The 16,947-nt window shown below is 28.4% G+C and overlaps 1 protein-coding gene across 4 annotated transcripts in view; it reads right to left on the bottom strand.

The window, feature by feature from the left end:
• The window catches only part of LOC139488345 (bifunctional 3'-phosphoadenosine 5'-phosphosulfate synthase-like), a 33,517-nt gene that overhangs the window by 13,021 nt on the left and 3,549 nt on the right, over window positions 1–16,947 (bottom strand). The window contains exons 1-3 of one of the 4 annotated variants that reach the window (XM_071273876.1): window positions 16,398–16,466; window positions 1,523–1,873; window positions 464–602 (exon numbers count right to left, since the gene is read on the bottom strand). In XM_071273876.1, coding sequence (XP_071129977.1) covers window positions 464–602; window positions 1,523–1,873; window positions 16,398–16,454 — 547 coding nt within the window. In that variant the 5' untranslated portion in view covers window positions 16,455–16,466. Of the gene's footprint in view, window positions 1–463; window positions 603–1,522; window positions 1,874–6,603; window positions 6,805–14,267; window positions 14,432–16,397; window positions 16,467–16,947 lie in introns of those variants that run through there. The other 3 variants (XM_071273879.1, XM_071273878.1, XM_071273877.1) reach the window with 3 other exon arrangements.

A 16,947-nucleotide genomic window follows, 5' to 3' on the forward strand; every position in this document is an offset into this window, starting at 1 on the left:
GTTAAAACTTTCAGTACATTTTAGTTTATCTGTTTATTTTCAATGACAGTTAATTTTGTCAATATCTTATAGATATAAGAAGATGTGGTATGAGTGCCAATGACACAACTCTTCATCTAAGTCACAATTTGTAAAAGTAAATTTACCTAGTCTGATTCCATATCATTGAATCTTAAGGAAGAAATTTTCATATTTTCTAACTTATTAAAGAGATCAAATTACAGCAAGCCTTTCTGTCTTTACCACCAAATCTGGACTGAGCTGAGTCTCATCAAGTTTATAGTCTGAATCAACATCAGTTAATTCTAAGAAGACTTTTTTAATGATGAGTTTTAACTACATTTTACATTTAAATCTTCTGAATTGGGATAAAAAAAAGTCTAATTATGTCCATTATGAACCAAACTGATTATGAATAGAGAGCTATGTTGACTTTCTTAAACAAAAATCTCCAAGAATTAACCTTTAATTTGTCCAGCTCTGGCTTTCTTATACAGTCCTTTGACATCTCTCTCTTCACAAACTTCTAGTGGGGTATCTACAAATACTTCCACAAATTTAAGTCCAGCTTTCTCATGCAACTCTCTGGCCTTTGCTCTGTCCTGTAAAAAAGATATAAAAAGAGAAATTAGACATTTTTTATTCTGTATACACAATAAGTTGGACCCTTGCAGATTTTTCAGAAATCTATTGATAATTTTAGTCTAGATATAAATGGTGAAATGCTATTGATGTGCACATGAAGTTAATCGAGTGCTACATTAATTTTTTCAATGATTTTTTAAGCTAAAAATTGACCTATGCTTCTGTTACAATAGCATAATGCTGTAGAAAATAATAAATTTATCTTTAGTACACATTTTTGGAGCAGTAATTTTAAATTTTAGTTTGATTTTGTCAGTTTTTATGTACTTCCCCTTTCAGAATTTAACTTGGAGTTGGGTATTATTTGTTAATTTTTTTTAAATCAATTCATGAAAATGTAATACCTGTATATTTCCAGGAATTGGACATGATATTGTATCTTTTATCATTTCATTTAAAATCTTTGAATTTCATGTATCTAAAATTAATTTATTATAGTGTTAATGCCTTATAAAAAGCTGATATTCTCAAGTTATGAAAATAAACATAAACATTTATTTACTCCTTTGTAATAGAAATGGACATGCACTTAAGTTCATAAAGCATAAATTTATATAAATCTAGATCTCCTTCCATAAATTAAGAATTTTAAAATATATTTAAAATGAGAATCATACATATATATTACTGTGATTGCTGTGCATGTAATTGTGCATGTTGAGGAACTGTTATAGTTTTTGTGATTTTTTTCTATTACAGATGACCATAAGCAGATAAGAAAGGAGAATTAAACTTACAATAGCATATGACATTTTGATTTGTTTTAAAATTCTATATACAGAATCATCTTACAAAGTTTTTTTTTAATCAAGCCTTCTCAAAAATAAAACTGACCTAAAAAATTGATAATAAAAGTATGATATTTTTCTTTACGAACCCTTTCATATGGACTGATGAAGGATGTCAGGCAAACTATTCCACCATCAGCAAATAACTTAGCAACTTCAGAAATACGTCTGATGTTCTCTTCACGATCCTCAGGTGTGAATCCGAGATTCTTGTTCAAACCGGTTCTTACGTTGTCCCCATCCAAACTGTATGATGGAATTCCTTGACTGACCAAATAATTTTCCAAAGCAAATGAAAGAGTGGTCTTTCCTGCTCCTGAGAGTCCCGTCAACCATACAGTGCATCCCAAGAAACGGTTTCCTTGTCCTAGGACCTGACCTCTCTTATCACGACCAACAAGGTTTTCTTGGAAAGTAACATTTGTGGCTTTCTGCACTGCCTGTAAATGATAATCAAAATATATTTCCTTTTTCATGTCCATCCAGTTTTTAACGTTATTTATTTGTAACATATTGACCAAGTCTATAAATATATATCAACGTTACTACACATGTATACAAATCTTTCATCGAAAACAACACTTTTCCCCATTAAATGTGATCTTTTTGATTGATGTCTTCAAATATTTGTCGTTTCAATGAATGTCATGTCAAACTTCTGTTTTACTTTTACAAGAAATGTCTGCATGGCTTTTTAAGATTTTTCACAATTTTTTTATTTTGTATCATGTATAAAAAAAACCATCCAAACAATACAAAAAATTAAATATGTTCTAGTCCAATGTTGTAATGACAGGAAAGACATATAGTACGTAATTTGTGGTTTAAATTGGCCTTTTATGAATTATTGGAAAATAACAAGGTTCCTGGTTCAGTATTGTATTACAAGTTTATAATATGTATAGTATTACTTATAGATCTCCAGCCCATTCAAACATTTCAATAGAACCTTTTTTTTCTACTGGGCTTTTTTTAGTGCTTTATTCCAAGAAATGATTTTTTTTATAATTCAATAGTGTATTCTAACACAATTATCATAGTTTCACCTTGATTACTGATTTTTACCTTTATGCAACATCTATACACCCCATATTATTTTCATTTATTCCTAGAAATTATTTGTATTACATTTAAGAAATACATAGAATGTTTACATTGACTTTATTTATAAATTTCTGAAAAAAAAGTATGAAATAATCATGCTTCTAGCTCAATAGGGTGCATATCTTAAACAAAAATCTTGCATTTCTATTAAATTGACTACTACATTTTCTAAAAGTAACGATATTCAACTTTTTAAAATACATTAACTATTTAATTATCTAAAGATTTTTCTTGACTTCATTTAAATATAGATTATTTAAACACTATATAATTTTTACAAGTTTTAATTTTTTATGGACAATATGTTTTCTGGTCTGTGCGTCTGTTTGATAGACAGTCTGTTCGTTCGTCAGTCCCACTTCAGGTTAAAGTTTTTGTGGAGTTAGTTTTTGATGAAGTTGAAGTCCAATCAATTTGAAACATGTTCCCTATGATATGATCTTTCTAATTTTAATACCAAATTAGAGATTTTATTCCATTTTTACGGTCCACTGATCATAGCAAATGATAGTGGGGATGGGGCATCTGTGTACTGGGGACACATTCCTGTTCAGTACATTTTACATGTTTAACCATGTACGTATTGAGAGCTTTTTTTCGGCTGTTATATGTAAAATTATTAGGGATGTCAATAGGTGGTGGAGATCAACTCAACATTTGAAGAATTACCATATTACTAATCAAGTACACTTTTCTTTTTGTGAGCGATACTCAAGTACTGACTCAAAGTATTATCTGCAAAATGGAAACACAATTCTGAAGTGGACAAATTTTATGCTTTTAATTATCTATAAATGTAAACTGTTACAGTGTGTGCATGTTAAAATACATGTATCTATCAGTTTAGAAAAAAAAAATATGATTAAATAAAAACTTTTGTGTTCCTTAGTAGATTTTCCATGATATCAAATTTAAAATAATCTAAAAAGATTAGGGACATTGCAACAAAGCTAAAAAAATTATATATTAAATTTCTTTTTCTTACATAAAATTATTGATGGCATTTTATCATGAATATCAAGACGATATTTCCTGTGAAAATAGGATTATACTGGCGTTAATATACAGGAAGAAGAACTTCCAAGTTCCTGTGAAAATAATTAAATCATTGTCAATTTAAAGTTCCTGTGAGAATAGAATTTCTAGTATCAATATACAGGAACAAGCTAGACATTCATGACATTAGTTCCTATGAAAAAAGTATTTCAGAAGTCATAATAATATACATGATATACTCTCATCAGGAACTAAAATTGTAAAACTTTTTTTTTTTTCATATATGAGGAATTGGGAAATAATTACTAAAAACTTTATTTTTGTTTAAATCTTTGTCTTTCATACTTATGAATAATCAAATTACATATAGATTATTGATACTTTTCCACAATTCAATTTATATTTTGTACATATCGTTTCTTTCTTCCTTATCATGCTCATTACATAAACTAAGCTCTTTTCTAAATATCTTTTTTAAACTATTTCTTTACAAGTAGACCATTGTCAATTAAAATTGATTCATTATGAAATTTCATCATCATGAAGTAACATTGATAGTTGTTGCTATGTATAGAAATAAATCGTTTCAGCAATCTACTTTGTATTTTTAAAAAGTTTACATGATCATAATCTAGCTTTATAAGTGGTTGTATTCTATTTATTAAGTACTGCTTCAATGGCTTTATAGTTGCACTGTCAAGCATAACTCAACAGTTAAACAACTGTAAAACATCAATATTAAAAGTAATAATATGCCAGTTTCATTCTATTTTTAGAACTCAAAAATAACTTTCAGTTAAATGGTGAAAAATACCTTGCAATTTATACAAAGAGTGGACATATATATAGCACTGAAAAATATTGTTCTTTTAAATCAAAGGGTGCTGGTGGGCAGCATGACTTTCACATACAAAACAAACGTCATACTATGATTTCATAACCCATTTCCTCATTGACATGAACTATTAAATGTCAATAAAACTGTAAATATATTTCTTGATTTCATATAAAACTTTTATTGTAGTACATATGTATAACAGTTCTGAATTAATGTAAATTGGCCATTAAAAGTGTATGAGATTTAAATGATACAACTTCTTTTTAATCAATTCAATTATCAAGAAAATTTGGGAAAACTATGAAATAGAGGTTTAATTTTAAATAAATGATTTTCTTTTGTCACTTAAAGCTAGGTAACAAAGTCATGGTTTATAATTCTAACAATACAAAGGGTAAACACATGTGACGTTTTTAAATTCAAACATCATCACTAGATCAGAATGAATATTTTTGTGGACGGTGCGGACCCTAGGAAATTCAACTACATCTTTTTTTAAAGAAAGTCTCTATATGTACTTAATTATACAATACAAAAATCACCCATTATGCAACACTAAAATTGTACTTAAAAAATATTTAACATCAATTACTTAAAAAAAGCTATTTATCAATGTCATTTATGCAAAAAGTTGGTTGTTAAGTCACAGATAAAAGTGTTGTGTACTTATAAATAGTGAGACAGTTGGTTTTTCAAATATTGTTTTCCTTTCAAACACATCTTAATAATTATTAAATCTGCTTTGAACAGAAAATGTTATAAATTGTCAAATTAATTTATTGTAACGTTACATACATTTTAAAATTTAACACTGGGTACAGCAATATTTTCTAAAATGGTTATGTTAGCCCTCCCATGGGGATGCCAAGACCTTTTCGGGACATCTGGATCAGGTGTTTTTAAGCTCAGGATTTCGGGATTGATCCTTTCGGGATCCAGAAATTCTTTTTTTCAAATTTCGGGATCAGGACCCCTCTTAAATGTATAGGGCCACAGTTATTTCCAATGAATATAAATCAATGTAAAAATGTCCAATACACCAGGTCTAACAATGAATAATTTCTGTACAGTCTGATACTAATAGTCAGGTAATTATGAATGACAATGTAGACTGATTTGAATATTTTTACTACATGTACTATATACAGTATATGAAGACACATCTAGGTCAAATTCTTGTATCTCTTATATGTGCAGGACAAAGATAATGATGTAGTGTCAATTTATAGGTCAATATTTAAAACACTAAATCAAGTGCCTAATAAATAGCATTTTACTGCTGCTTTATACCATCATTATAATGTTCACAATATTAATATATCATGTATATCTTTTAATAACAGTGTACAGAATGACCCCTTACATATATATAGTGCCCTATTCGTTTGGGGATTCTTTTTTCTGCCACTTACAGATTGAGTTAAAAACAAAAACCTTAATCTTAAATTAACAACAGTAATTATCAATTTGGTTACTAAGTTACAGGGCAAGAAAAAAACTTTGAAGTTATTTTTTATATTCAATATCTCCTATGGATATGATGAACACTATAATTAGCTAGTTTATGTCTTATATAAAGTTATTTACTGTCAACATCAACATTTGTAATCGATGTCTACAATAACATATACACTGTATAGGTGATTAGTGAATTTCTGCAGTTATTTTTTTGGTTATATTTTATAACCTTAAGAAATCTATAATTAACGTATACACATCTTATTGAAGTGCTAATCAAAGTTTTTGAATGTCCCCTTGGTTTAAAATCCCCTTCTTTATGCATGATTAAATAATCATACTTTTTGGAAAATTCAAAGATAATCAAAGAAATAAAAAGTTTTAATGTCTGCATCTGTTACCAGATATTGATGTAGATTTATCTTACATCTTACATCTAACTTATTCAACCCCTTTTCATGTAATGTGGGCCCCTTGATTTACTCTCCCCTTCTCTATTCTTAAAAATCAAACAATAATCTTAAGGGTCTTTATTCAAATTTTAGAAAACTTGAAGATAATGATCAAAGAATTCAAAATAAGAAGTTTTTAGTGGATTGCACCTGTTACCTGATTTAGATTAAAAACTACAACTTGAGTGTAGAAAAGTGTGGTATAAACAAAACATTGTATGCATATATTTATGTCTAATTTATTCGTGATATTGTTAAGAACAAGGAAGAAATTTAAAGAGTCATCTCTGCAATTAACATAAAATCAAATGAAAAGACTTACTGAAGTTATCAGCTTTTTCTCTGACATGTTGAATCCTCTTTGTACAGTATATTGATTTAAAAACTTTTCATATAACGTGGCAATGTGATGATGTATTTGTGGTATGGATGATAGACTTGTTTTACTTAGTATTTATAGATAGTGTTCAGGTCATTGGATGAGTGATTTTACAAAATGAGAGGTCATTATTTATGTCGTCAGTTGTCAATGTTTTTTAATGATTTTTCCAGTAATGTACATATACTAAATTATGTCATCAGTTTTACTTGATTTTTTATCTTTCACAAAGTTCCACCTTCAGACCGTATATGAAATGTGTGTACCTGTATTAGATAAATGTTCTTATTTAAAGTTCCACCTCTTTAACTCAGAGTTACCTAGTTACAAGTTTAAATGCACGTCTTTAACAGTAGTGTGTATTATTTATATTATTCAAATAACTTTAATTACTGTAACAGTATTGAGGTCTTGATATTCTCCAATACAAAATCTAAACACTCTTTTCAATTTATATTTGTTTTCCATGTAAACATGGTAAAAAGAAGAGCATAACTTTGTTCTGTACATAATCAATGCAAAACTATAACCCTACTTTCATATTTTTCAATATGACAAGGAGCTTCTATTAGGCCCGCCATGATTTATAGCTTTTCAATCATTAGGTTAGTTGGGTAAGAGAATAATAAAGATCTTATAGTGTGTATATTAAATTTAAATAAAACTAGAAATTGCCATATCATCAGTTACTAATATCTCTTAAAACAAATTGATTCTGACATCAAAGAACTTTGTCTAACATTGTCTGAGGCATTGTTACAGTTTTTTTATTTTACTTGTCAACAGATCATTTTATTGACATTAAAACTGCATAGCTAAGTGTTCAAGGGAGGTAATACCTCCTACAAATGCAGGCACTGAAGCCTGAAGCTTCATCACAAATAGTCATTTTGATTTCAATAGGTATACAGTGTTGGGTCCAGAAATGTTCATAAGAGGGAGCCCACTAACTGACTTAAAAGGGACCAGCTCCAGTTATGCTTAATATAATCATATATAGTCAACAAATCTTTACCCCAAAAGGTGGGCTTTGCCCCTGGTGATAAATCAAGTCTCTGGTATATCAGAGTTATTTTAACTTTTTGTTCATTACATAATGTAGTTAAGAGGGACGTAAGTATTAAACTTTTGCAAATTTTTGAAAAAAAGATTGTCTTCCTGTCATAATAAGATAAATACTATGTTAGCTGATTTCGTGATATGCAGATTAATTGAAATCAGCTTTCTTATAAACATACTCTAACTTATAACTGATTTTACGCTTAACAAATAATTTAAAATTAATCATCTATTTAATTATTTTATTTTATTTTTACAACTACTAAATATAACATTTAAATCTCAGAATTTTAAATAGAAAGCCCATGTCATAGGAAAATACAAAATAAAAACATTTTTTATTTTTGTTAAGAATTAATATATTACATTGTAATTCTTTTAATATACAAATCTGATGTCAACAAGATTAACGAGTTATAACAACTCAGATTACAAGTTACAACACATGATTCGATCGCCAAACGAGAAACCTTTCCACCATACACCAAATGATATAGAAGTCAGCAAGTATAGGTCACTGCCTTCAACAATGAGCAAATCCCATACCACAGAGCAAGCGCTTTGAAGCCTGCTATTTTTTCATTTATTTTGTTGATTTGTTTATATTCTAGCACACTTAATGGCCCCATGTATTAAACATGTTAAAGTGGGTTAATTTACAGCACCATTTAAAATGCTTTACACATAAAGATGGTATATATTCCTTTTGCATGTTTTGTATTCAATGGTCTGTAAAACATGGTAAATAATACATTAAAAGAATGCAATATTTCAATAGGGTTTGATTTAAATTGCCCTTGTATTTTTGTGACATTTAAACTCTTGTTCCTTGTTCAATAAATTATAAACTGTAGATTCAGAAATTGAACAATGTTATCATTATCGTGATTATTGAGAAAAATTATAAAAGGGCCAAGTTTGAAAATATATAACTTTGTATTTTAAATGCATGAAATGTTGATGCAATACATGTATGCAACATTACATTTAGTCCAGTCATTGAGTCAATTTAGCATTAATTTGACCCTAACCTTGAAGTAATTGCAACAGAAGATTTTAAAGTTTTAATCTTTAGCATTATACCCCAAACATTCACAGAAAAATCTAACTTGATGAAAACAAAAAAAATCACGATTTTAAAATTCCCATAGAGATTTGCAATGATTTGCGAGATAACTCAGCAAAAAAGGCAGAAATATCAATAAAAATTGATACAAAATTATAACTTAACCGCTTCTATTCAACAGGATGTATTGATTGATATTTTAGCCGTCTTTAGAGTTAACAAACAACTCTATATAAAGGTGCTTTCATATTTTTTATCAATCTCCATTGAATCTAGATTTCATAATTCATTAGTTTACCAAATTTATTAGATTTTTCAGCACGTTTAATAAGGTAAAGAATCTCAAATTGAATAAAACTAATTAAGCATATATTCTTCTTCTTGTGGTTGAAAGTTTCTTTTAACAAAGTAGATACTGAACAAATATAATTTACAGATATAAACAATACCAAATACTCACATTATCTTTTTCAAAATGGTCACAAAGCCATAAATTTGCCATTTCTTTTTAATGAAAAATGTGCAAAAAAAAACCAAAAAAATACCCTTATAACACTTAGGTTTTGTACATTTCATTAGCAGCAGATTATATAATATAGTCAAATACGAACTTATAACCCCATCAATGTATCATACTCTACATGAATTTTAAGAAAATCTACTAAAACCTGCCAAAAAAAAAAAGACTTATTTTTGTGGAGTTATCTCCCCTTCCAATGTTAATTTCCATAAGAAATTAAAAATGCTGATTTTGAGGTTTCCTCAAGTTTGATTTTATGAAACTTTTTTATGTGTATATTTAGGGCTTTTATGCTATAGATAAGAACTTAAACATTTTCTGTTGCAATTAGTTTGAGGTTCGAACTTAGTTTGACTGGACTAATTTACTGAAATCTCAAATGTTTATCACTTAAGCTTAGTCCTTTTTAATTGAAACTAAGAAAGATTGTCATTTGAAACAACTATGATTTATAAATTAAGTTCGTGTAAATGCAGGATCAGTTTTCAGTGGAATAATGAATAATTTCTATTTTGGACAATTATTTCAGGGTCCAACTTTTGACAGCTGGCTTTTTCATTTAAACAGTTAACACTCCACAAAATTCCCCTTTTCATGTTTCTGAAGAACAATATTATATGACTCTTGTGCAAATACATATATGTACCATAATTGTTTTACCAGTCTTCTATTCCTACTACATACAGACTTTAGATAAACATTCTGGAGAAACTGATTGATTCATTGTAGTATTTATTATAAATATGAATAACCGACTTTCAATATTTGAATAAAATTAATGAAAAATAAGTTTCTACTTTGTCCTTTGCAGGTTAAGCAAAGGAGAGATATATATGTTTGAGAGTAAACAAGTACAAGACGAAGAACTAAGATTGCATGACTTAAATCATTAGAAGATTAGTCTAATGTCTAAAACATAAACTGTAGAAACATTAATTTTCGTAGGGTTAAAATTTCGTAGTTATGTCTCTATATAAGATTTCATTGGGATTTAATTTCTTGGTTTCTAGTAAATGGAAGTGATATTATATGTGGGTTAAATTTTCGAGGAGGTTTTAATTTCGTGGACTGTATACTTTCTAAGAAATAAACGAAATTAAATCCTCCATGAAAATTTCTTCTTTTTCAGTATATCCTGCTTTAAAAAAGTGCATGACAGAAGATAGATTTATATTTTTAAAGCATTTGCAAGTGCCCAATGGATCGCTATCATGATTATCTTTTACATGTTTTAGATTTAATCTCATGTTTTAGTACCTCATGAGGATCATTTCTGTAAGTTTTTTTCTTTGTTTGTTTGGGCAATCATGCTTTTCTCATTCCCCCATTGATCAAAAGTTAAGAAAAAGAATAAAAAATAAATAACTTAAGTTAATATAAAATATATGAGCCAAGGCTCCGTGTTGAAGGCCGTACTTTAACCTATAATGGTTTACTTTTTAAATTGTCATTTGTATGGAGAGTTGTCTCATTGGCACTCACACCACATCTTCCTATATCTATATAGTGATAAAATAAGAATCAAATCTGATCAGAGATGGTCATATGGAAACTATGTTTATGATTGGACAAGAGCATCAAGAGCAGTACATCATTTACTGTACATATACAAACCAAGAGTTTCATAACCATGCAACATATAATTTCCCATTTAACATGTTGAGAGTCAATACAAATTCCTACTAAGAACTTAATTAACCTCATAACATGAAATTTTGCAATACAAATTTGTTGTTGTAATTCATTATTTTACTATCAACAAATGTTGAGTTTATAAATAGTTGAATTCTGATGGAAAATTTACTGTCCTTTTGAGCCACGTATGAAAGAAATTTCATTGATGCACCAGAAATGAATCTTTTCAGTGTATAAATAGTTGATAATCAATATAGATAATTTTCACTAACAAAAGATTGTGTTGATTTCATAGAAACTCCAACAAGCTGTCACTCAACATACTCTTGAAAGCCTAAAGTTTGAAAAGAAATCAAATGAAAGAACATTAAATCTTTCTTGTATACAATTACTAATGACCATAGTCAGATGGTGCAGGCATGTTGTTGGTAGATATATATACATTGTGTACATATCTATGCATGTAAATACATGTAAAAAAAGAATTTAAGCTTGTTTTCAACACAAAACAAGTTTCCCCTTTCACTTGGCTAAACTCTAAGTGTAACAACGTAACAGGTGAAGTCAGCTCGTAAAAGTACTGTACTTGAAGATTTGCCACAGTCAAAAATTGACAGTCACGGGCAACTTCTCAAATACAGTTATTTTCTATTCTTATGTAATACTCTTAAACCTTACAAATATTTCAAATCCCATTAACAAAGACTGCAATTGTGATTGCACAATTATGTTCCTGGAAACTTCAAAACTTAACATGCTTAATGTAATGATAGAGATTTCCAATAAAATTACTTATGCCAGTAACTTAATGAACAAACCTAATGGGACTCAAGTTTTGCCAACTTTTAATGATTCTGTTCAATACAATGTTACTCAAGTTTTTAGTTAGTAAGCCAAGGATCTTTAAATAATACTTTGAACTTTTTTTCCACGATCATGTAATTTCAAGGGGTTATATAAAAATTTAAAAAAAATATGATTTTCAATTATCACATGATATTTTTAGATCTCCTATATTTTCACCTACAAGAGAAATGTTAAGGTCATTCATATCTCCTAACCTACCATATGATTGATCGGAAGTTTCCCTATGATTTAGATTATGATACTTTTTTCTCTATTTATTTATCTTGGGATGGGAAAAGTAGAGCAAAGAGATATTTTTAATAAGAAAATTTTAGAATATAGTTTTTTAATACCAAATTAAAGTGTATCTCTCAATATAAAAGTTTAATAGGCCTTCAAAAAAGACCTGTATTCCTGGTAACCCTGTAATCTATCCTTAAATAATATGCCTTTTTATTATGAGGTAATTTTCACATTCAATAAGATAAAGCAAAATAAAAATCTACAACATTTGCACTGAAGTTCCTGATGTATACTTGCAAGATACATGTTGGTTATTGCTTCCTGTTGAATGAATGGATATATATACATTTAACAAACAGAAGGGATTCTTAAAAAAGAATAGAGTACATTCAGTAAAACTTTGATACACATAATTGATCAAATTTAAAATGATGCAGACATTGAACTACTTCCAAGTTTGAATGAATCATGTATATCAAAGTTGCAACATCAATTATGACTGTTTAAGTTCTTCAAAGTGTTTGCTGTACAAAGCGTTTGTCTAAGAAAAACATACAAAATTATCATTTTGAATGGAATTCAAATAGTCTCTTCCAAAAAATCTTCAAATTTTGAAATACTTTATAAACAACCTTTGCTTGCTTTTCTTTTTCTTCTAACAGACATTAATAAAAATTCAAATAAAAATAAAAGCTCACTTTCCCAGTACCCTATTATCTCTGTGTAAAATAATTTAAAATAAAATAGTTGTAAAAGTTAATTTTCCTCAATGAAAAAGACAATGATAAAGATGTATGGAGGCAATTTTGATCAAATAATGACAGTACTCACAGTCACAATAAGTATGCTCTCAATAAAAGTACAAGATACAATATGTAATTATAATTTCAACAGTCATAAATTTCATCAAATTCAAAAATAACCTACAGAGAGAATCAGAACCTTGAACAGACACTTTAAAATTATCTAGTTTTGATAAATTTTAAATATTATCCCAATTTTGTCACACTTTGCCATGTTTGCTTTCATCTTCTTTTTTTATTGTGATCATTTTTCAGTTACACTACCCAATTGACATGTCATATTGAATTTCTCTGAAAAAAATATATGATGTCATGAGCCTACATTATTGAAATTGACATTGCCTAGAAAAACAGCAATACAAGGATTTTTCTCTGCAACATCTCATCTCAGGGTTGTTGCCCTTAGATTATATTGTAGTTGAGAAACATCCTCTTGTTTTAAAAAAAAAACTTCTATTATATATATAGTTTATGAGTACTCAACTTTTTTTTATTCTGTACTTTACAAAAATTTCTTTCTTTAATCATAAAGGCCTTCAAATTTTACATATTAGATTGAAAATTAATTTTTGTGGGAATTATCCTAGACATTTTAAATCTGATCTTAAAATAATGAGTGTTAAAATGAGATTTAAGTTAATAGTTTACAAAAATAATCTTTCTATTTTCACAGGAATAAAGTTTATCTAATTATATAACTTTAAATCTTTCTCATAAGGACGTCATACCTGGTATAAAAAAAAAATGCTGAGAAAAAGTCATGTAATTTAAATAAACCAATTGAATGAAACTATTAATTATTTTTCATTTGGGCATTAAAATTGAATGATTTATTAGTAAATTCTAAATTCAAATTTAGTTTCTTTGTATGAAACTTGAAAGAATACAAAAAGTTCTATTTCATTAGCAAACTAAGAAATATTAATTTTAAAAGATACACAACTACAGTTTTTCTTAGAAATCTTTAACAATCATGTACTATGGTATGGGTTTTTCTCATTGTGGAAGGCCTAACTGTTGCCTATAATTACATACATCCACTCCATTTGAACTTAAGTAGATAGTTGTCTCATTGTCAATCATACCATATTATCTTATCTTTATATTATTTAGATTTAAACTTTTGTACATTAAAAGGGAGGAAGAACAACGCCCATCAATTCATAGGTTTAAATAGCATAAAAAATATAGTTAAAAATTAAAAAACTTCAAATCTTTTTATAATTCATTTAAAATTCATAGATTGAAAACTGTCATACAAATAGTAGTTGTTTATCAAAGCTAACTATTCAAGTATGGAAGTTTCACCGCATCGTTATTAAATGTGTAAGAAAGTCTTTCATCAATGAAAAACTCACTTAATTGTACCTAAGACTAATTTATACAAATGCGTATATTCATTCTTCAGCAATATTGATCTGCTAATTCTGCTTACCTGGTGCATTGCATAAGAAAAATTGAAAGCTGACATAATAAACAACCTTTTCCTAACCAGAGATGTAAATTTAAGGTCCAAATTATGAATATGTTTATGCTGAGACAGGACTAAGTCACTTTACAACTGTCACGTATGGTTATTAATGAGAGATTTATATGTATATATATATTTCTTTTATTTTTAATTTTTCAACATCTGTTACTTCTCAATGATCTATCAAGTAAGAAATCATATATGGATTGAGGGAAGAAAAATGAAAAAAATTACATTATGAATTTTTATCAAATCGGTGAACACTTATCTAGTGAAAGTGGTACAATAATTGGGATACTAACTTTTATGGTTTCAAAAATATAACATGTATGCATAGGTGGATCCAGGGGGGTCTGGGCCCCCCCTTTCGTGGGATTTTTTTTTATTATTATATAGGGAATCATTGAAGCATGACTGGAGGCCCCCCCACTTAGGGCAGTCAGCGGGCCCCTCCTTAGGAAAAGTTTTGGATCCGCCATTGGTATGAGTGCAAACTTTTTCAGTACAATTACAATCATGACAATCCAAAGCAACCAATTCTAATTGGAATAATTTTTTTATGTTAATATCAAGGTTTTATAAAACCATTATAGTATTATCCTACCAAAATTTTGACCTTTTATTAGAAATATGCATGTGCGAAAACATAGTCAACACAAATACTTGGTTATTACACATGTATTAGAAAATCATAAGATCATGAACATGAGGTACATAATTTCACTTTTGTAGCAGGAGAATAAATGCATAGCTATTTTCAGACCTGAATTCAGATCTCTGGCCTCTTTTATCAAGCCTAAAATCATATGCATTCTTGTCCTAATACATGCACATGTTACGTAGTAACAGATTTTTAAGTCATCTGTTATTACATGTACATGTATCTCATGTATCTATAACTTCTTATTGTCATATTACAGATAACTTATTTTTAAATACAGTCACATGTTTTATTTTTTATCTTAAATATCATTTTTTTAAATTAAAAAAATCGACAGTTATTTTTGAAGAATAAAAATAATGGTATGACAGAATGACAGGGTCAGTGTTATTCAAATTTTCAGTTTACCAAAATGTTATAAACAAGAACAAAATATTATAGTTATCTATTTATATTAATATCCCTGCAAATCAAATGTTTATAAATTATATTTGACACAAAAACAAGGGGATTGACATTTTCTCATATATGGTCTAAGGACACAGTTATCGTCCTTTGGTTTTTGTTGTCTACGAATATAGTCCCTATAGCTAGTGTAAACAGTGTAAAACTTGCATGTTTTATTTGATACTCTTTCCCAATTTATTTCTTGATATCAAATGCATGAAATATTAAGTCAGGGGATGTAATTACATGTAAAAAAAATTTAGGTGCTGAATCTTTATGTTAAGTAGTGATTTGGTCCAGTTCAAATTTTATCACGTCTGAAGCTGTCAAACTGAATTTTACACCCCCTTAACACAGAACTGTCAATATTTTGAGTTAGAGCTGGTAGAAGTTTCTATAATTTTGATATTATTTGTCTCACTGGTAGTACACTACACTGTAAAAATCTTTTTGAGAAAGAGCAGTAGGACTTTTTTAATTTGAATGTATTGTCTAAAAGAAATGCACTACGAAATAACTGTGTTCTCAGGGGCCATATAGAATTTGAAACAGACATAGGGTCAATTTACATTTACAAATATTGAAGGGACAAATGGTGCCAGCACTACACTGTTATAATAAAGTGATGTGGAATGAATACAAATACAACAACTATCCACAAAAGTTCTAATGAAGTGGATGTAAGCAATTATAGGCAACCTTATGGCCAATAGATGACAATTTTTGTAGACTGTATGTTAATGGTAAATAATGGTAAATAACCTGTAGTCTGTCTTAATTGTGTTTAATTTTGTTTTGTTTTGCTGCTGTCTCATTGAGCTATACAGGGATACCACACATTTAAATCTTTTATTCCTTTTTATGATTTTTTGTGTTTTGCTAGTAATTTTAAATTGATTAAACTTATCTAGCATTGTATAGAAACATGTCGTTGAAAAGTTTTTAAATCATTAAAAATTTCAATAGTCTGTCAAAAATTAACCTACATTCTTGCAATTATGATCTCCATAGGAATTCCATGCAAAATAGTTGGCCGACATCATTAACAGGCAGTTTGGGTAGCTACTGCTTTTAGGAATCACTAGTAATATGCCTTATAAATTGTTTACATATAAGTTCAAGGAATCGGAATACTAAATTGCCTTCAGCGTAAATGTTATCTACATGTAACATGATGAAATAAACTGGCTCTAGGTAATTTATTACTACCTAATTATATCATTTTGATCCCCTAATTTGGTAAATTTATTGAGTGACATATATTTACACCAAAATCTAAGCGACATCTTATAGCATGTTCAGTATAGTGATCCAATTACATTTATAGGGTAAATTATGATTTTTTTTTTTAGATTATGTATATGTCATAATAAGTAAACTTGCACCATTGTTCTAAATCTTGACCTTTACTTAATTTTGTTTTCACAGACTCAATAATGTTGTGAACACAATGTCACATACCAGAACATCCTAATCATTTTGAACTAATTCTGATATTATTTGACCTGTTGAGGTAACTGCACTTGACAAATTAAT

The sequence above is a fragment of the Mytilus edulis genome, chromosome 9 (genome assembly GCF_963676685.1).
Source record: "Mytilus edulis chromosome 9, xbMytEdul2.2, whole genome shotgun sequence".
Lineage (NCBI taxonomy): Eukaryota > Metazoa > Mollusca > Bivalvia > Mytilida > Mytilidae > Mytilus > Mytilus edulis.